A 14,905-nucleotide genomic window follows, 5' to 3' on the forward strand; every position below is an offset into this window, starting at 1 on the left:
TAGAGACAAAGGAATAGGGAGATTAGGAAAAGGGGAAGGACTGAGAGGGAGAGGTGATATAAGGAATAGAACAAGAAGTAAACAGCACTAACCTTTTTCTTGTTTCCACAGGAGGACGCGTTTGTATCGAGCAGAAGATGTCAACCAGGAATCGTAGGATACCGAAGAAATATCTTGATGGCGATGACACTATATGGAGGACCAGGGCGATCCAGGCTCAGCGGAGGTTGAAAAAGCTGGAAAAAGAGAAAAAGCAGACAGAGGGATTAAAGGAGAGGAAGGAGGAAGGAACGCTGCAGGCGAAGGGGCTGGTGGAGCAGGTGAAGCCAGCTGATGTTGTTGGACAAGACAAGGTAGGTGTGGGGACAAGTAGCAGGGAGAGAGAGATGGCGGGCGAGGAGGTAAGGAGTGATTGTGGTGCGGGTAGTGCCCCATCTTTGTTCCCTGACTCAGACTCGAGTGCCGATATGCCCGCTGTTTTTAGGGTAGCCAGTGTTTCCCCCCCATCTATCCCCCCAGCCCAGGTCCCCCGGCGCTGTGCGCAGAATAGGGGGCAAAATGGTGCAGGCGGCAGCAAGAAAGCACTCCACGGGGGGCAGGGTCCTAAGCGTACAGGCGCTGGGCGTGGTCCCGCGGGAAATCCCGCGAGATCTGAGCGGCCATCTTGGGACGCGGGACGCAGTAGTGGGGCGAGCCATGTTAGAGGGATGCAGCGACAAGCTGCTGCTGGGCCATCCAATAGTGATGGTACATTGGCCCAATTTGTTTATGCACGGGGGGAGGAGGTAGGTGTAGAGCGGCACGTTAGCCCAGACGGGCGAGCAGCGCAGTATGTTTTTTCTCGGGGAGGGGGGGGCGGGTGGGAATAGAACCAGAAGCCCAGATTTTAGGTGCGAGGGGAGGGGGGAGGGTGCGACTAGGCAAGACGCTGCGTATCAAAGAGTAGGAGCAGTCGCAAGGGATATTAGCCCAGCGGGGAGAGCAATGCAACACAGGTTGTCACGGGGAGGGAGGGGGAGATGCAATGGGATGGCGGCATGCGACCGCAACAGGAGCATGAAAGGGACATTAGGGAGAGGAAGGCCATATACGTGGTGGGAGAGGGTATTAGATATGAGAAGGACATAGGGGGGAAGAGCGGAGAGGAGGGACAGTAATAAGAGGTAGTGGTGGCAGGAGCCCTGGCGGGCCCAGCACCAGAGATAACAGAATAGGGAATATGGAAAGAGAAAGGTCAAGTGGCAATAACATAGGAGAGCAGAGGGGGGAACCCAGGGAAGGAGAAGCGGTTTATAGGGGGCGGTCAGTAAGGGAGAATGAAGGGGCGCAGAGGTGGGTAGATGTATATAGCGAGGGACAGCATAACCAGAGGCCCCAGAAGAGATATAGAACGGAGGAGAGGGGGAGGGTTAGGCCTAGGACAATAAAGGATGTAGAGGGTAACACTTATGTGATGGTGGAGGAAGACCAGGGAGTAGAGGAAAGGGGAGGGGCAGGCAGAAGGGAGGATAGGAACAGGGAATGGTGAAGAGGGAGAAATGAGGGATCAGAAGAGGAGGCATACACATATACTAACACAAATTTGAATGCATTTCAGAAAGAATTGGGGAGCGGCACAGCAAGGTGCGCAATGGGAAAAGATGGAAGGGAAGGAAACTCCGCAAAAGCAAATGAGAGAGGAGAGGGGAGCACAAAGGACAAGGGGAAGGAGCAGAACGGTCAACCGAAACAAGGTAAGAAAATAATGTATTGCATAGATAAAGGGTCGGACAGTTCATCTGAATGGGACTCTGATGATGATAAAGTGCAGGGGGAAGGTAATAGGAGAATTTTAAAGTTTGTAAAAAAGATATACGCCAAACAGGGAAAAAAGGGGATGAGTGAAGCCCCGGTAGGTGGGGATGGTAGCGAGGGAGAATTTGACGCAGATGACGAGGTTACAGGGACAAAGCTAATGCCGTTAACAACTCATTTAAAAGCAAAAGTTATAGTGAAAGCGCAGAAGGGAAGGTATGTAGATGTGTTTGAGATTACAAGGGAGGCAGTGGCGTTAAAATCCAGAAGTGATGAGGGAAAAGGTAAGAAACTGAAGCAATCATTTCCAGAGTGGGTAAAAGGGATGGTGATATACGCTGAATGTTTTTTATCGGAAAATCCGGGAAAGGTAAAAGGGATGCTGAAGTATATACACCTGATATCGGAATGTTATACAACTTATGGGGGTTTTGGGTGGAAGGATTATGACGGCGAATTTAGAAGAGGGAACCTGCAGTTAGGGGAAAAAGGAAGGAAAGAATTCGGTATAAAAATATTGGATATGTGGACGCGCTTAATAAAACCAGCAGATAGCATGGTGCAAAGACCGCTAGCATTAGGATCTGCGAGGCCGGTGAAAACAGAGGGGAAGGAGTGTTGGGCCTATAATGAGAAGCAGTGTGATAGGGGTAATGGGTATAAATTCAGGCACATATGCAGGTATTGTGGGGGTTTTCATGCAGGGGCAGAATGTCGAAAAAATGGCGGGGGGAATAACAAGCAGTTTTTTCGTGGCCCAGGGGGAAACGGTAACGGAGGAGCAATGGGGAATGGCCAGAACACTACTGAGGGTAGATAGGCTGACAAAGGAATTAAGAAATTATGATAATAAAGACGATAGGACATTGCTGGAAAAAGGGTTAACAGAGGGATTTGTAGTACCGGTAAGAAATGAAGTGACAGGGGAAATTAAGGTCAAGAACTTAAAATCTGCAACAGAGTACCCGGCGGTACTGCAGGAAAAATTAGACAAGGAAATAAAATTGGGGAGGATGGTGGGGCCATTTAAGGAAATACCTATTCAGGGGTTAGTCATATCACCATTGGGGGTGGTACCTAAGAAAGAAAAAGGTAAATTTCGTATGATACAACACCTGTCATATCCAAGGGGGAGGTCTGTAAATGATGCGATAGATAAGGCAGACGCGTCAGTACAGTATCAGTCATTTAATTTGGCACTAAAAATGGTGAATGAGGAGGGGAGGGGCGCTTTAATGGCAAAAATTGACATAGAATCCGCTTTTAGGCTGTTACCATTGAATCCAGCCAGTTTCAGGCTAATGGGGTGTAGATTTAACAAGAAATTTTACGTGGATAAGTGTTTGCCGATGGGCTGCTCTGTATCATGCTCCATTTTTGAGAAATTTAGTACATTTCTCCATTGGTTGTTGTCAGCAAGGACAGGTTCAGATAGAATCGTGCATTACTTGGACGATTTCATGGTGGTGGGTCCAGCGGGGAGCGGTGCATGCGCAAGGCTAAAAGGCTCGCTAGTTGATATGTTGGCGGAGCTAGGAGTCCCAGTGGCAGTCGAGAAATCTGAAGGGCCTAGTCAGCGGTTGTCATTTTTAGGTATAATGATAGACGCAGTGAAAGGACAATGCGAGCTGCCGGAAGAAAAAATAGAGAAGGCGCACCAATTAATAAGAGAAATGCTAGGGAGAAAGAAAGTAGCGCTACAAGATATGCAGAAGTTGCTAGGCGTCCTTAATTTCGCATGTAGAGTAATACCGGTAGGAAGAATATTTAAGAGAAGGCTGCAACTGGGGACAGCGGGAGTAAAGAAACCTGAGCACTTGATTAGATTGACAGGCGAGATGAAAGAGGATTTGAGAGTATGGGATACCTTTTTAGTAGACTTTAATGGAATCAGGATATGGCCTGAAGTAACAGCAGCAAGTGAGTTAGAGCTTTACACAGATGCAGCGGGGAGTGCGGGTTTTGGGGCATACTTGCAAGGGAGATGGTGCGCGGGCAAATGGCCTGTGGGCTGGGAAGCCAGCGGATGGGTAAAAAACAGCGTTACTGGAGTTATTTCCCATAGTGGTAGCATTAGAACTATGGGGCAGTCTGTTAGCAAATAAGAGCATTACATTTTGGTCTGACAATCAAGGGGTGGTGGACGCAGTTAATAACCTTTCAGCATCTTCAATGCCAGTTATAAAATATTTGCGTTATATGGTTCTGAAATGCCTGCAACTAAATATTTGCTTTATGGCTAAGCATATCCCAGGATACAAAAACGTGATAGCGGACGCCCTGTCCAGATTTAAGTGGGAGAGATTTAGGGAGGCCGCGCCAGCAGCTAGAAAGGAAGGTGAAAGATGCCCCATCTTTCTTTGGCAGATTGGGAGCGCATAGAGGGGATAAAGAAAATGGTGGAAAAGTCATTGGCGCCAAGAACATGGAGGGCATACGACACCTATTGGAAGCAGTGGCTGGAGTGTAAGGGTGATGCAACAGGGGGAGAGAGGAGTAGGTTCCTAGAATGGCTTTGGTTATTGAAAATGAAAGGCATGAAAAAAGGGCAGGTTGGCATAGCGATAGCAGGGGTATCTTTCTTTGCAAAATTATTGTATAGGGAGGACATAACAAAATCATTTATAGTTAGAAAGGTTTTAAAAGCATGGCAGGTGGGGGAAGCCAAGCAGTTGGACAGCAGGGAACCGATTACAGAGGAGAGAATGGTATCAGAGCTAGGCGAAGTATGCAGGAACGCGGAAGAAGCTATTTTGTTTAAAGCTGCATTTGTCTTGGCTTTCTGGGGGGCATTTAGGATAGGGGAATTAATAGCAGCGAATAAAACGGATAAGGTAAACAGCTTAGGGGTAACAGATGTGAAGGTTTATGATGATAACATAATGGTGTTGTTAATGAAATCAAAAACAGATAGGCAGGGAAAAGGGGTATGGGTGGCAATGAAAGAAACAGGGAGCAGTACATGCCCAGTAGCGAGCGTAAAGGAAATGTTGAAGGGAAGGCACAAGGAAGGCAGGTTGTTTTTAAGGCACATGGACGGGTCTAATTCAACTGTGTATCAATTTAAAAAGATAACGGAAATGGTCACGAGGAAACTGGGGTGGGGCCATCTGAGGTTTGCCCCGCATTCCTTTCGAATCGGGGCTGCAACTAGCGCGGCAATAAAAGGGTATTCGGAAGAGAGGATAAAAAATTTGGGCAGATGGAAATCGCGAGCTTTTAGATCATACATTAGGATAAAAGGGGAGTAGAAGAAGAGGGCGTGGGGGGGGGGGGGAGGCGGGGATACGCGGGTGGGGGGTGATGTCAAAAGGAATGTTTGCTGAGTGGTCGTGTGGTTTAATGAATATTTGTTTTTTCATTTCAGGTAGAGTGTTACGGGTATGGGTGGTTGGCCACTCATACGTGCATTGGGCCAGGGCAAGGGCAATGGCGTCAGGGTTAGGAGAGAATTTAGGCTTTGCGCACAGGTTAGCAAGCATAAGATGGATAGGAAAAAGGGGCATGCGCTGGGGCGAGTTAGTTGCCACCATACAGCAGACAAGGAAAAGATGGGGGCCCCCAGACGCGCTGATAATACATTTGGGAGGTAATGATATAGGCGCACTCCCCTTAAAAGAATTGGAGGACAGCATAAAAGGGGTAATTAGCTGGTTAAAGGTTGCCTGGCCGCAAGTGCAGGTTATATGGTCAAATATAATATCCAGGATAAGATGGCGCAACACGAATACGCAAAGGGCAGGATATAGGTCACGGAGGCGAGTTAATCAGGTAGCAGCGAAGATAGTCAGGGAGATAGGTGGAAGGGTGCTGGAGCATCCCTTGATCGTGGCAAAACGAGAGGAGCTGTTCCGGGCTGATGGAGTGCACCTGAACGAGGAGGGGAACGATCGGTTTTTGGAGGACATAAGGATGTTGGTGGCAGAGCTCGCACAGGTGAGGAAAGGTCACTAGGTTGGGTTGGCAGAAAAGGGAGCCTTTTTTGTGGCGGTGAAAACGGGTCTTACACGTGGGCGGGGCATCAAGGACGTGGGAGGATCCCGCTGCACATTCGGCTTGGCGCCGTGATCCGGTGGTCTAGCTGCTGGGCAGACTGTGCAGCGGGTTCTCTAGGGCAATTCCTCGTGCCACGCCACGGGGGGGAGTTTTTTGGTCATCCCCCCCGGAAACGTAGACCCATGTTCAGTGGAAATGCTTTGGCATTTATGTTGGTTGATGGTATTGAAATTGCAATGATTGATGTACGGCTCTCTTATCTGATTTTGGCTACAATGCAAAATCAGCAAAAATAAAGTGACCTTTCCATTTTTAATTGGCAAACCCTGTTGTTGTGTCTTTATTTCAGGTATTAATGGTGAACGGGGTTAAGGGATATAGTGTTTATGGTAATGGTGATAGTGGTGGGCAAGGGAAGTTAAATGGACCATCTAAGCCTTATAGAAAGCGCAGGGAGCAAATGCGACAGGAGCGCAACTAAGGATAGGGGCTCCTGAAAACTGATCTCAAGGGGTTAATTAGGCGTTGTTACTTAGGGAGGGGGACAGGTTAGGGAGGAAAGACAGGGGGAGGGAGAGTAGAGACAAAGGAATAGGGAGATTAGGAAAAGGGGAAGGACTGAGAGGGAGAGGTGATATAAGGAATAGAACAGGAAGTAAACAGCACTAACCTTTTTCTTGTTTCCCTCCCACCCACCCTGCATTAGGTTCATTAAGAAAGAGCCAGTCATAATCGGAGAGGTCACAAAAACGAAGAGGAGAACAAACAGACGCAGATATGGGCAGGATGCTGACCAATTGGTTGGATCTATATAAGACCGCCTGTGTTCCCTTAAGGAAAGAAATAGCTGCAGCTGAGGCTAAGCGGGTGACGCAAATCGGTCTATGCTAGCCAGAGGCATTAAGATTCAGCAGCTATTAGGAGTCGGAAGAGCGTTAAGGTGGAGAGTGGTGAAAACGGGTCTTACACGTGGGTGGGGCATCGAGGACGTGGGAAGATCCCGCTGCACATTCGGCTTGGCGCCGTGATCCGGTGGTCTAGCTGCTGGGCAGACTGTGCAGCGGGTTCTCTCGGGCAATTCCTCGTGCCACGGCACGGGGGGAGTTTTGTGGTCATCACCCCCGGAAACGTAGATTCATCTTCAGTGGAAATGCTTTGGCATTTATGTTGGTTGATGGTATTGAAATTGCAATGATTGATTTACGGCTCTCTTATCTGATTTTGGCTACAATGCAAAATCAGCTAATAAAGTGACCTTTCCATTTTTAATTGGCAAACCCTGTTGTTGTGTCTTTATTTCAGGTATTAATGGTGAACGGGGTTAAGGGATATGGTGTTTATGGTAATGGTGATAGTGGTGGGCAAGGGAAGTTAAATGGACCATCTAAGCCTTATGTGTACATATAGTATATGAGAAAATGAAAAATGTCACATATGAGGCAAACACCCGACATCAAAACCGGGCTAATACTGAAATAGCATGGTTTACTTTACAAAGTGGGACCGGGCTAACAAGCCTACGGTGTATTACAGTGTATTACATACAGTCTATAATTAAATAAAGCTACTAACGGATCCTTAATACAGGATATAAAATGAACCTGAACTATATCACGGGCTAGCCGACTCAGGAGCAGCAGAGATGTGAGAAAATGTAAACTGTAATTGTACGCATATAGTGGCAGCGTGATAGTGCAGAGAAGCGCATGTGCACTAATATAGTTGGCCAAAGTAAATAAATCATACAATATGGCATGCTAGTTGGCTCCTGATTGGAGGAGGCAGGCATACCCCTATGGCAAGGGGAAAAACAGTGTGCAGAACAGAATGAAGTAAAAACTAATAAAGCAGCAGACTCGTCAGCATGAGTGTAAATACAAACAAGTGTGCAATATACAGGAATGACGGTGAGGTAAAGTGCTAAAGCTAATGGTCAGGAGCACTTCAGAGGGATATAAAAATAGGCTAGTACAGGCTACTGGATAATCATGTAGACAGGTCACACAAAGGGAAGCACATAAGAGCCATGAAGGTATATATGCTATGGTATTGGTTATATATTAAAGAAAAATACCCCGTTGTCATCACAGTTAACACAGAGGAGTGTAACAGCTGTATAATGTGGTGATATAGGCGGCAGACCCATCTACATGATTATCCAGTAGCCTGGACACTTGTTTATATTTACACTCATGCTGACAAGTCTCTGGTGCTTTATTAGTTTTTACTTCATTCTGTTCTGCACACTGTTTTTCCCCTGACCATAGAGGTATGCCTGCCTCCTCCAATCAGAAGCCAAATAGCATGCCATATAGGTTGAGCCATTTACTTTGGCAAACTATATTAGTGTGCATGCGCTTCTTGGCACTATCACGCTGCCACTTTATGCGTACCCTGGATAAGATCCTGGCAATTGGCAACTGCAGTTTACATTTTCTCACATCTCTGCTGCTCCTGAGTCGGCTAGCCCGTGATATAGTTCAGGTTCATTTTCTATCCTGTATTAAGGATCCAATAGTAGCTTTATTTAATTATAGACTGTATGGAATACACTGTAGTTGTATATATGCTTGTTAGCCCGGTCCCACTTTGTAAGGTAAACCATGCTATTTCAGTATTAGCCCGGTTTTGATGTTGGGTGTTTGCCTCATATGTGAAATTTTTAATTTTCTCATACACTATATGTACACGTATGTTTCAGTCCTGCTTTGCACTGTATATACGTTACTGTTTGTCCAAGATGTTTATTTCAATGTAGAACTGTCACTTTGTATGATTGTTTCAATATGATTGTATACATTGTATATTGTTTACTATGTCTGGGGGCTGGTTGCCCTAGCAACCAGCTTGGTGTTCTTTTGCACAGGGGGAGGGTCACTGGTGGGTATAAATATTCTGTGTTCACACTGTTGTATTGGTCTGATGAAGCCAATAGGCATTTTTTTATTTTGGGGGGCTTTGTTATTTTATTAGGGGGCTTAGAGTAGGTATAATTAGTTTAAAATTGTTGTAATATTTTTCTAATGTTTGTAAATATTTTTTTATTTTTTGTAACTTAGTTCTTTTTTATTTTTTGTACTTTAGTTATTTTATTTCATTGTATTTATTTGTAGGAATTGTATTTAATTTATTTATTGATAGTGTAGTGTTAGGTTTAATTGTAGATAATTATAGGTATTTTATTTAATTAATTTATTGATAGTGTAGTGTTAGGTTTAATTGTAACTTAGGTTAGGATTTATTTTAAAGGTAAATTTGTAATTATTTTAACTATTTTAGCTATTAAATAGTTCTTAACTATTTAATAGCTATCGTACCTGGTTAAAATAAATACAAAGTTACCTGTAAAATAAATATTAATCCTAAAATAGCTATAATATCATTATAATTTATATTGTAGCTATATTAGGATTTACTTTACAGGTAAGTATTTAGCTTTAAATAGGAATAATTTATTTAAGAAGAGTTAATTAATTTCGTTAGATTAAAATTATATTTAACTTAGGGGGGTGTTAGTGTTAGGGTTAGACTTAGCTTTAGGGGTTAATACATTTATTAGAATAGCGGTGAGCTCCAGTCGGCAGATTAGGGGTTAATAATTGAAGTTAGGTGTCGGCGATGTTAGGGAGGGCAGATTAGGGGTTAATACTATTTATTATAGGGTTAGTGAGGCGGATTAGGGGTTAATAACTTTATTATAGTAGCGGTGCGGTCCGCTCGGCAGATTAGGGGTTAATAAGTGTAGGCAGGTGGAGGCGACATTGAGGGGGGCAGATTAGGGGTTAATAAATATAATATAGGGGTCGCGGTGTTAGGGGCAGCAGATTAGGGGTACATAGCTATAATGTAGGTGGCGGCTCTTTGCGGTCAGCAGATTAGGGGTTAATTATTGTAGGTAGCTGGCTGCGACGTTGTGGGGGGCAGGTTAGGGGTTAATAAATATAATATAGGGGTCAGCGGTGTTAGGGGCAGCAGATTAGGGGTACATAAGTATAACGTAGGTGGCGGTCGGCAGATTAGGGGTTAAAAAAATGTAATTGAGTGTCGGCGATGTGGGGGGACCTCGGTTTAGGGGTACATAGGTAGTTTATGGGTGTTAGTGTACTTTAGGGCACAGTAGTTAAGAGCTTTATGAACCGGCGTTAGCCCAGAAAGCTCTTAACTACTGACTTTTTTCTGCGGCTGGAGTTTTGTCGTTAGATTTCTAACGCTCACTTCAGCCACGACTCTAAATACCAGAGTTAGAAAGATCCCATTGAAAAGATAGGATACGCAATTGACGTAAGGGGATCTGCGGTATGGAAAAGTCGCGGCTGAAAAGTGAGCGTTAGACCCTTTTTTGACTGACTCCAAATACCGGCGGTAGCCTAAAACCAGCGTTAGGAGCCTCTAACGCTGGTTTTCACGGCTACCGCCAAACTCCAAATCTAGGCCATAGTTTTCCTTCTTAAGTGTCGCCACACTGTATGTTAGCAACGTGGTAGATGTGGTAGGTGGTAGCTGCTTCTGCAGATGTAAAGGCATAATTGGTGTGTATCTAATTTGTGTATCTATTTGGTGCACCGATGATGGTATTAGACTTACAGTGCCTAGCGATGTCCATCAGGTGATCCCAAGGGGCTTTGTCAATTAAGCTCTGAAAGCAGCTTTCGAGTCTTTCCATGCAATGTTCTATGCTATCAAGAAGACCTACTTCTCGTTCAGTGGCCAACTTAGTTGGTCTGTGGTAATGTTTTTTTGCCAGAGATTTTCCCTTGTTTGGGCAATGAACTACTGTAGTTAAAGGGACACTCAGGTTAAATTAAATTTTCATGATTCAGATACAGCATGTAATTTTAAACAACTTTCCAATTTACTTCCATTAAAAAAAATGTGCACAGTCTTTTATAGTTATGCTTTTTGAGCCACCATCTCCTACTGAGCATGTGCAAGAATTCACTGACTATATGTATATGCATTTGTGATTGGCTGATTGCTATCACATGGTACAAGGGGAGTGGAAATATACATAACTTTAAAATTTGTTATAAAAAAATCTACTACTCATTTGAAGTTCAGACTAAGTGCTATTGCATTGCCTTGTTAGCTTGCATTTGTTGATTATGCAAATCTGATGTGTTGACTGGTCCTTTAAGTCCAGAAAAGTGATGCAGAGTTTGTGTTTTAATGTTGTATTTTCCAAATTATGGGCGATACCTCAGCGTACCAAGGGGGAAGCGCTGCCTTATATGAGTCACCGCCCTAGGCCTCAAATGTCTGATCTTATACGCCTGCATCAAGAGCACATCTTGATATATAATGTGTCTCTAGTCAGTGCAATGTTATGTGTTGTTGGTGTGATATATATATAGTGACTCTATTATGGAGGGAGGGCACTCACAGGACTTTTTAAAGCAAGACAGTGCAATTTTAATTCCAAATGAATGTAACAATGAAATAAATGTTGACGTTTCAGCCACAATTTGGGCCTTCTTCAAGACAAAAATTATATCAACAATGCAATCAACATGGCTCACGGCGCCATGCAAGCCGGTCTCCTAAGCGACAGGTTGTGTTCAACCATATGATTTCTTCGTTTCTGTTCCTGTGTCAACCATTTTGACATGAAGTAAAAGTGACAGCCATTATATGTGGACACATAACATTCGGACAATGATGTTTGTCTCAAAGAATATTTTACTAACAAATATATCTATTATTATATTATTATGATTAAAATCCTTGTCAAATATGTTAGAAAAAGTGTGGCCTAATGTCATCATCAATATTGATCTTTAATACTAATTTCACATAAATACTTTAAAAGTATAATACACAATATAAAAAAGGTCACTTACAAGTCCTGATGAGTGATCTTATGGATAGATAATAGTTATTTTCACATCTTCTTAGGTCGCTAAAATGACGCAGACATTTTCGTCACGTCCTTTTAGTACCCGATATGCGGTACATTTCATTAATCATGTGATTATGCCAATTTCTATGGCAACCATATTGCAAATAATATTTTTAACCATATAATATTATCTGTGTCACCAATGACGCACCATATTTAAAATTATATCCTCTAATAATATAATAATATCTGCGTCACCAATGATCCAAGTATAGAGCAATGTTATTGGTTATTGAGTAGAAAACATATATTAAATTCTGAATGGCTGATTTGAATAATCATGTTATTAATCATTTCCTAATAAAAAGTGCTTGAAGCTTGCAGTCTTTTGAAGGAAGAAGCGGAGTAGCTCTGGGAGAGTGGTTAATATACAGAATGATACAAATTTTAAAGCAACAGTCTCTACCACGTTCAATAATGCCTGTTGACATTGCAGTTAGGATTTGCTTGGCCCATTCTCCTCCACTGAAAAAAATCACTTGTACAAAATGGGCAACACTGGCATTAGCACTCTTTCTAATGCATCCAGCACATGTTGGGAGGAGCAAACACTTGGGTAGCTTGGCTGTATTTAACAGCAAATCTATAGTGTAAGATTTAAGGAGCTGGCCTTTTAAAGTCACGTTGATAGGTGAATATAACAATACAATGGATTTAGAAGTAGGAAGCTAAATACGTATTAGAATGTGAGCCATTAAAGGGACAGTCTACACCAGAATTTTTATTGTTTTAAAAGATAGATAATCCCTTTATTACCCATTCCCCAGTTTTGCATAACCAACACAGTTATATTAATATACTTTTAACCTCTTTGATTATCTTGTATCTAAGCTTCTGCAAACTGCCCCTTTATTTCAGTTCTTTTGACAGACTTGCAGTTTAGCCAATCAGTGCCTGCTCCCAGATAACTTCACGTGCACGAGCACAGTGTTATCTATATGAAACACATGAACTAACACCCTCTAGTCGTGAAAAACTGTTAAAATGCATTCTGAAAAGAGGTGGCCTTCAAGGTCTAAGAAATTATCATATGAACCACCTAGGTTAAGCTTTCAACTAAGAATACCAAGAGAACAAAGCAAAATTAGTGATAAAAGTAAATTGAAAATTTTTTTTAAATTACATGCCCTATCTGAATCATGAAAGTTTATTTTGGCCTAGACTGTCCCTTTAAATTAATATAATTATAATAAAATTATGAAATGCAGTAGTGTATGGGGTGTTAATTCTTAATAAAATACCTTTTAAAATTCTTGCAGCAGAAGGACCCAGTACAGCTGACAATACAATATATTTTCTTTAAAGTGCCTTATCAAAATCACTTGCCAAACCAAAATTGCACAATTGTAGGTTGTCTGAAGCTTTTAATCTTTTACAGTGGATTTTTTTTCCTGTGCCATACAAACAATAGTTTTTTCTTTAGTTTACTCAGTGATTCTGAATTTCTCATAAACCACAGATTACTTTTGAATATGGAAGGGAATGATAAAGGGGTATTCTTAAAGTGGCACATTGACTCAAGACCTCTGTATAATTATCCTGATCCCCTATGATTTGGCACTTGTTTGCAAGCAATCTAACATTTTTGTATCCACTGTCTTTGTGTAAGGATTACAGATGTTTATAATGTCCTTCATATTGAAAGTAAAACATTTCACCTTTTTATGTGAATTTGGTATCTAATAGAATTGTACTGTAGGTTCCTTAAAACAAAGGATGTATGAATTGTAGATTGTTTTTGCACATATGCAGGCAAAGACTTTCATAAAGTAGTAATACCTGATCTAAAACCAACTTTATAGCCTCCCCCCTCAACATTTAACTGCTGCTTTTTATTCTATTTTTTTTCTCCATTCTTTTGCCATCTTCTAGACAAATCATTATTCTGTGCACTTTTTTTACTTTTGTTTGAGCAGTATATTTTTCTACTTTATAGATGGATTAGGAGTGTTCAAAATGTACAGTGTCTTTAAAAAAGGATTTATATATGTATATTGTCTGATTTTGAGGGAGGTTTTCCTGGTGACTGAAAATGGGTAGTTATGCTCACATTCTAAAAATGGTAAGCATTATTTGTTTAAAATGATTTGTTTAATGTGAGAATACAAGTAAGCTTTAACAAATGTTTGTCACTTTAAAAAGATCCATGGAAATGTTTTGAAAATAAAATGTACCCATTTCTTAACTTTTCTACTGAAATGGTTTATATCTCTGTATCATGCAATTGTGCTATGTAAATGATTCTTTTCAATAAATTATGTTTTTGTATAATGAAAAAAAAAGTGCTTGAAAATGCACTAGATTGTGGGTTGTTTAGGAGTGTGGTTTGTGCGTTTTTTAGGATTTTGGAGGAGTTGTTTCGGAAGTGTTTGTGTCAAATTTGTGATTTGGTTCTGTGGTTATGGCGTTTGCTGAGAGTGGGAAGACCAAATCCAATCATAATGTTCAATTTAATTTCCATCAGAACAAAGTTCTTGTTCGCATGATTCGAATGGTTCTGGAACATTATGACTTTTTGTTTGGCAATAAATCCCAAAAGACTTCTTTGGCCAGAAAAAAAAATAGATCTGGAGACGACCATGTTTCTGCCGAGGGAACTCATGCGAAATCGGTGGAACATTGTCACAAATGCTTCTCAGACATTAAGAGGATCCTGAAGGCTAAGTTGGCTAGAGAAAAAAAAGTCTGCACGTAGTACAGGTGGTGGCGCAGCATATGTCACAGAACTTTTGTCTTACGAAAATATGCTGATGGAGATGTTGGGGGATACTATGGTGCAGGGTCTGGACAAGGTCAGACACAATACCGACCAGTTGGCAGCTATTACACTTGTATTACATGCGTCATTCATGGCGCCATTTTTTTGGAGATTAAATAATGGTCAGCCAGTTTTTTTGTTACCTAAATATATTATGTAATGTATTTTTCTCTCATTTAAACATATATGTTTTACAGCATCTACTAGTGCTGCTGCCACACAAGCACCTACAACAGTTGAGCCTGTGATTATTCTGCCCCAGTCCAGTCACAGCTTCTTCTCAGCACACACACTGCCTGACATAATGTGTAGCACCCCTGAACCGGGGGTGGGACAAACAACAGGTATGTCTGTTAATGTAATCATTATTTTTATTGAAATGCTATCATCCATATTATTTCAATTAGATTTTTAACATTCAGTTTAATGTAATATACCTTTCTCATTTTAGTGGAAGTAAC

The 14,905-nt window shown here is 42.0% G+C and overlaps 1 protein-coding gene across 2 annotated transcripts; it reads left to right on the forward strand.

Annotated features, from left to right (window-relative positions):
• The first annotated feature begins 884 nt into the window (after window positions 1-884).
• LOC128651976 (uncharacterized) lies at window positions 885-7,067 on the forward strand. Of its 2 annotated transcripts, none has more exons than XM_053704933.1 (3): window positions 885-4,260; window positions 5,162-5,730; window positions 6,497-7,067. In XM_053704933.1, exons 1-3 carry the CDS (start codon window positions 4,140-4,142, stop codon window positions 6,503-6,505), a joined length of 699 nt encoding a protein of 232 aa, XP_053560908.1. In that variant the 5' UTR covers window positions 885-4,139; the 3' UTR covers window positions 6,506-7,067. The 2 variants fall into 2 exon arrangements, with proteins under 2 accessions (XP_053560908.1, XP_053560909.1); XM_053704934.1 differs by having other exon boundaries at window positions 885-1,733.
• The last annotated feature ends 7,838 nt before the right edge of the window (window positions 7,068-14,905 follow it).

Source organism: Bombina bombina, chromosome 3 (genome assembly GCF_027579735.1).
Source record: "Bombina bombina isolate aBomBom1 chromosome 3, aBomBom1.pri, whole genome shotgun sequence".
Lineage (NCBI taxonomy): Eukaryota > Metazoa > Chordata > Amphibia > Anura > Bombinatoridae > Bombina > Bombina bombina.

What these genes read in the sequence shown, in the direction of transcription:
- LOC128651976 (XM_053704933.1), top strand. Translation starts at nt 4,140, where the DNA reads ATGCCCCATCTTTCTTTGGCAGATTGGGAGCGCATAGAGGGGATAAAG. An exon ending in TTGGAAGCAGTGGCTGGAGT is followed by an intron (nt 4,261 to 5,161) that starts GTAAGGGTGATG and finishes TTTTCATTTCAG; the next exon opens with GTAGAGTGTTACGGGTATGG.